The sequence below is a fragment of the Mustela nivalis genome, assembly GCF_964662115.1.
Source record: "Mustela nivalis genome assembly, chromosome: X".
Taxonomy (NCBI): domain Eukaryota; kingdom Metazoa; phylum Chordata; class Mammalia; order Carnivora; family Mustelidae; genus Mustela; species Mustela nivalis.
In genome coordinates, this window is record NC_139040.1 from 68,023,706 (window position 1) to 68,030,363 (window position 6,658).

Sequence of the window (6,658 nt, forward strand, 5' to 3'; positions counted from 1 at the left end):
CCGCAATCTCCTAGCCTAGGACAGAGTTTCTACTGTGGCCGACACAGGGAAGGTGGAGAGGATCACTAAAGCCCTCGCCTTGGAAATCTCTGAATCTGGTAGTTGGCTCTCTCTGATTTATGCACATTCTAGGATGCCTTCCCCATTCAATCATTTATTTTAAAGAGAGTCATCTAGATAGGGAGTTTCCAAATACCAGTATGCAGATCAGTTGCATCAGCAATTACTTGGAGAACACTCTGAAATTCCTGGGCTCTGACCCAGCTCTTCCGAATCAGACTCTCTGGGTGAGAGTCAGAAATCTGTATTTTTTTTAACAGGCTTGGGATGATTGTGATGGGCAGCCAGATCTAAGAACCACTAAGCTCAACTACTTTTCCTCGAGTACCTGTTAAAATACTGTTGCCAAATATTTTAAAAAGTAAAACTTCCCTCTGACATTAAAATTTGAAAACTGTATGAATCACTTCCAGAAGCTGTATCCTTTCCTAGCAGCTTAATTTTAATAGTACCCTATGGGTATGCCAAAAGCCTAGATCTATGAATGGAACTTGTTCCTTGGACAAAAGAATATAGTCTCTACTTACCACCAGTAAGAGCATCCTCGTCCTTATCCTTCTTCGTTGGTCCTGGAGGTGGAGGTGGAGGCGGCATCAACTTGCAGTCAATGTCTTCACAGTCAGCATCATAGTCATCTTCATCATAATCTAATGAAACCGGGAAGATGATTCTGAATATCCAGAATGTCATACAACAGCCCTGAGTTCCTTTGTTACACAAGAATTTAAAGCACCCCGTCAAAGTGTTGTTCTTAACATGCAGGAGGTGCAGGTTCTACCTTCAGAAAGAGATGATGACACAGCATCACTAAATACTAGAATACTACGTATATCTCATACAGAAATATAGGGAGCGTCCAAGAACTGTTTAAAACCTTTGCTCCTTCTCCTGATCAAATTCTATTTGATTTTTTATTTTCATCCTGCTCAATCTCATAACTGAATTTAACATTCTTCCTTCTCTGTCAGCTTCCTTTAAGACTGGACTTTCTCTCTTCCCACTTCCCAAATCTTTGACACATTCTTTGATCTACCTTCTAAAGTCTGTTATTCTTTCCACTGACTTTTTACCTCTGGCATTCACTCCACACCGGATGGTGTACACTCTGCTTTTATTCCTCTACACAAGCCCCATTCCCTAACTCAAGAATCAACCTTATTCAGGATTAACCCCAAATCTGAAGGTCTGGCCCTGACTTACCCATCTACAATCACACCATATGTTCTCCTGCCTAAAGAACCTTTCCACTAAGTGTCTGCCTTCAGCTCAGGTCATCATCTACGGGTCCTGGGATCGAGCCCCACATCAGGCTACCTGCTCAGCGGGAAGTCTGCTTCCCCCTTTCCTTTTTTTTTTTTTTAAGATTTTATTTATTTATTTATTTGACAGAGAGAGAGAGAGAGAGAGAGATCACAAGTAGACAGAGGTAGGCAAGAGGGAGAGGGGAAAGCAGGCTCCTCGCTAAGCAGAGAGCCCAATGCGGGGCTCGATCCCAGGACCCTGAGATCAGGACCTGAGCTAAAGGCAGAGGCTTAACCCACTAAGCTACCCAGGCGCCCCTATTTCCCCCATTCCTTCTGCCTCCTTCCACTGCTCATGCTCTGTCCCTGTCTCTCTAAAACAAATAAACTTAAAATATTTTTTTTTCTTTTTAAGATTTTATTTCTTTATTTGAAAGAGAGAGACACAGCAAGAGAGGGAATGCAAGCAAGGGAAGTGGGAGAGGTTTTATCTATAATCCTCCCAAGAATGTCAGCAAAGTAGGAATTATTCTGAGACAGTGAAATGACTTACTCAGGGTCACACAGTTTTAAATGACTAAATCAGAATTCAAGGCCGGCTGAACAAAGCCTATACTCATTTCAATGCACTTCCTTACTTACCCAGTCCTACTGATGTTTTATCAGCAACTCTCAAGTTCAATTCTACTTAGCATTTTCCTCAGCTGTCACCCTACCCAAGACCTTGATGACTTTTTATCTAGCCTGCAAGAACAGTTTCTAAGTTAGTCTGCCCCTTTACCCCTTTTCTAATCAAAACCCTAAAGCAACAAGTGTCACTTCTCATTTTCATTTAGGAAGGAAAGGCAACTAACACTTACAGAGCATCTACCATGACCCTGTACTATGTGGGTGTCTTCACAACCCGTGATATTGAACTTAAATTCCCACATAAGACCCACTAATGAAGTATTTTCACCTTTATTGAAGATAAGAAAACTAAGGCATTATTATAAATCCAAGCTTCAAAGACTAAGCAACTTCCCCAGGATCAAACTCAATATGGAGCTTCAGCTTGAACCTATTATTCTGACTCCAAAGTTCATTATCTTTTCATTGTACCACCCTGCCCTTTAGTCAACAATGTTTGGTTTACAATCCTTTATGACATCAAATCCCAAGTAAGGCATACATACACGTGTTATCAAATTGCTCTATCCCTAGTATGTTTTCCACTCCTTTCAAGAAAACCTGCTGGCCAATTCCCCCTGCACTATTCACTTATTTCCTTCTCTAAACCTTTAGAGAAACCATGTTTTCAAACCAAAATGCCCTGCTACTTCCTCCCCAAGAAACTCTTTCAAACTTTTGCTCAAAATTCACCTCCATGACATCATCTCTAATGACCTCCATCCACTTCTAATTACTCCAAAGAAGAATCCTAGTAAATCAAGCCACCTGAAGGGGCCAATGCCAGAGGAGGAGGAAGTTAGGACACAGGTAAAGGCACCCTCACTAAATAAGAGAACTTGGAAATGAGCATCCCAGAGTATTAAGACTACCGAATGCAGCATCCCCTTTTTCTAGGTCAGCTCATAAAACCCTAATAGGACACCCCCACTCGTCATCTTCCTTAACATTCCTATCCAAGACAACAAACCAAAACCTGAAAATTCCAAAACTCCCTGGAAATCAGAGCTACCACTTCCCCCTTAGCCTAAGTCAGGGGGCTCAAAAATAATAGTTATAGTATTTGTCTCAGATATTCTGTCAACCTGCTGAAATGAAATACAATACTCTATACAGAAATATGAGGTTATAGCTGCTTGTCTTTTTGTTGTAATTATGCTTCGTGTTGTTTATCCCACTTTCCCAAATGATAATAATATCCTGGAGAGGGAGACCTGTATCTTCTATTTTTTCTGGGTTACCTCCTGTGTATGTGGCACAGTTAATTCTCTCTCTATGATAAGCACTCAAATCAATTAACTGGTACTGAAATCTAATTCAAAGAGGTGGACAATGAACAAACAATGAGCAACCTCATAAAAAAGTGTCAAGCAGTGAGAGATAGGGTAAGGCAGTAGAAACAATGACTTATACATATGTCAACTATACCTCAATTAAAAGTCGTAAAAAAATTACAAGTCAGAAAAAAGGAACTGTGATCAGTTGCTCTAGGTTCAAGACCTCAGAACTAAACTCCTCAAGATCAGAAAATGGATCACCTTTGAACCATACTATCACAGTTTATAGCTCAACAAATGCCTAATATCCTGAATTACTGAATTAGTCAAGGTCTGCCACTACCTAACTTATATAACTTTTTAAAAAGTCCCACATCTTATTAAAGTCCAAGTTTTCTTTTCCTATGATGAAGTTAATAACAGACAATCATTAAGACCCCCTCCAGCTCTGATTTTGATTCTATATGTAGCACCTTACACCAGGGAGAGACACCTATATTGGGAGCAAGCACTAAGTTCATTCTGTCAGCATACAGGTGGTAAGTGATTAATAAACATTAAGCCAGTAAATACGTGTGCTTGTTTATATAGGACATTGCAAATACTTAATCCTCCTTGAACTACCAAGTCCTTAAGAGCAAAGACTGAGTTCAAATAATCTCTTTTTTTTTTTTACAGGATTTTATTTATTTATTTGACAAACAGAGATCACAAGTAGGCAGAGAGGCAGGCAGAGAGAGAGAGAAGGGGAAGCAGGCTCCCCGCTAAGCAGAGAGCCTGATGCGGGCCTCGATCCCAGGACCCTGGGATCATGACCTGAGCTGAAGGCAGAGGCTTTAACCCACTGAGCCACCCAGGCGCCCCTGAGTTCAAATAATTTCTAAAACAGTGCCATGAACACTGTAGGTCCTCAAATACCAGATAAGGAAAACATCTTTACTTGGCATTCACCAAGAATTTGGAAATAACCAGTTTGAGGAATAAACCCCTGAGACAATGACCCAGAACACACACAAAAAAGGTAGGAGCTACATGGGACTGAGCTGACAAAAAGAGAGAGAAGGAAAGGATGGAGAGAAGGAACAATGGCAGAAAGCATACACAGAAACAAAATGGACTACACTACAAGAAAATGACTGGAATGCTCTACTGATGACACTAAAGAATCACCTGAATGGCAAAGCGGCTGCAAGCTCCCCATTGTCTGCTGATATCTTCGGCTTTCATCTTCTGCTACCTCATTGATGTCTGAATAGTCAACAGCATCTTCTGTACTCCTGATCCATCCTATAGATAAAGGGGAGGGCAGGTATATCTCAACAAAGGCCAAGTAACTCTCACTCCCTTAGATAATTCCCAGTGAAAAGTGCATACACAGTAGGTAGTTAGCCTCCTCCCTCCTTACTCCCCATGACCCACACTTCACCTTCATCATTTACCAGGGCACCATCAGTCCCAGTCAATTCTTCATTTGCGGTGAGTTCAGTGATCAGGCTGCCCAGACCCAAAGCCCCCAAGCCTGCCAAGTGCTTCTTACACTCCTGAAAAAGGGACAGCACCAGAGTCGAAGATAACAACTAAATCTAAGCTTCCCACACCACAAGGCTTATTTCCCTGGTCCAGCATAAAGCTATAAATCCATATTAAATATAACTCTGCAGTGTGCTAAAAGGAGCATCACATTCCAGAACTGTAAAGTAACTCTTCCACTAAACTCCACGTTGATCAGATCTTTATCAACATATTAAGTCCAATTTCATCACCACACTTTAATAAGAAAAGATCAAAGAACCATCATCAAGACTAAACAAATAGAACAGTAGTTCTCTGAATAAAGGCTAAGGCAACTGAAGCCACTGGGATTCAAGAAGGGATGGCAAGAAATTTTTTTTGCTGGCTTTTGTGTATTTGTGTGTGATGCAGAGGAGAAATATTGATCAATATTTTCTTTTTGTTACAATGAATCTAAATGAAAGTAGGTAAGGTTCATTTGGACACAGCAAACAATTTCATGAAAGTCAGAGAAAACTACTCAAGAAGTGCACTGGACCAGAAGAGGTCTGCCCCAGATAGTCTGAACATTCGCTGTTGGAAGAACTGAGGCCTGAACCACACGATTTGTCACAGGTCCTCTTGATCTAGAGCCACCTCAAGTCAACGATGTCAGACAGGCAGTTTCAAGAATCTCCCAAGTCCTCATAGCAATGGCTTAAATGTAATGTCACAAGGTTAAGCTATTTTTCCGGCTGTCTTGTGAGAATGACCATTAACCCCAAAGCCACCCACATCAGCACCCCTGACCTACGAGAGCTTGCCTACAGTTCTTTCTTCCCACCCTCAACCAGAACGAAGCCTCCAGTCTACGATCTCCACGCTCTACTAGGATAGCATCCGCTTCTCATTTCCTCTCCTCTTACGTTAACCGCGCCCTCTCACAGGGGCTCTACTCTCCTCACTCAGCCCGACAACCACCAACCCTATACCCACGCCCGCCCCCCTCACATCATCCAAGACGCTTTCCCCCTCCAGCTGTCCAGCTCCATTGATATTGCCGAAAAGGAAACCGGTTAAAGAAAATGGGCCGCCTCCAGCAGAATCTTCATCGCTGTCCGTGTCTGACATGATGGCGGTTGTGGTGTCACCGGAGGCTGCGGGGAGCAGCAAATCCCAGCCTGGTCCCATGGACCGGAAATAAAAACATTAGTCGCCCAGAAGTGACTTACAGGGCTCCTTGACCCCACCAGGCCTTACCGGAAGCGGAATGAGGGGGTGGAGGGACGTAACCGGAAAGACCGGCCGTCCTACGAAAAAGGCGAACTACTTTACTAACATAACGGCATTTGATTCGACCGTAAGGGATCAGGAGGTTGGGTATGTGGAAAGCGGTTGGTCATAGAAAATGTTTGGTCCCGCCCCCTTCTGCTAATCTGCGCATGAGCATTCCCAGTGCATTGGATAAGGTGCCACGGCTGTTCCTCCAATCAGAAGGAGCTGCCTGGGTCACGTAGCCTACGTCCTGGTTACCGCGGGTCACCACGCCGTGGTACGCGGAAGTAAAGATTAGAAGCCCCTTTGCTTCTGCTTCGGGAGGAGAGGCCCGAAAATCGCACTGTGCCGGAAGTACCTCTCCAAGTTTTGAATTGACATTTCCCCAGGGAAATGGAGTTCCTTCCCCCTCGGTTTCTTTCGGGAAGTGTGACAAAGATGAGTAAAAGGAACAGCCGACCCTTCAGCTAGGTTCACAATTGTTGACATTTTTACAGGTTTTATTTATTTTTATTTTTTTTTAAGATTTTATTTATTTACTTGAGAGAGAGACAGTGAGAGAGAGCATGAACGAGGAGAAGGTCAGAGAGAGAAGCAGACTCCCCATGGAGCTGGGAGCCCGATGCGGGACTCCAGGACCATGAC

General features: G+C 43.0%; 1 protein-coding gene across 12 annotated transcripts in view; it reads right to left on the reverse strand.

Moving 5' to 3' along the window:
• Positions 1-6,041, reverse strand: part of TAF1 (TATA-box binding protein associated factor 1) — a 75,547-nt gene extending 69,506 nt beyond the window's left edge. For 6 of the 12 annotated variants that reach the window (XR_014306923.1, XM_082716114.1, XM_082716122.1 and 3 more), the window contains exons 1-4: positions 5,750-6,041; positions 4,674-4,788; positions 4,418-4,534; positions 588-707 (exon numbers count right to left, since the gene is read on the reverse strand). Coding sequence is in view for 11 of the 12 variants with exons in the window: in XM_082716114.1 (XP_082572240.1) it covers positions 588-707; positions 4,418-4,534; positions 4,674-4,788; positions 5,750-5,929 (532 nt within the window). In the remaining variant the exon portion in view is untranslated. The remainder of the gene's footprint in view (positions 1-587; positions 708-4,417; positions 4,535-4,673; positions 4,789-5,749) is intronic. The other 6 variants (XM_082716123.1, XM_082716120.1, XM_082716116.1 and 3 more) reach the window with 1 other exon arrangement.
• Between the last annotated feature and the right edge of the window lie 617 nt (positions 6,042-6,658).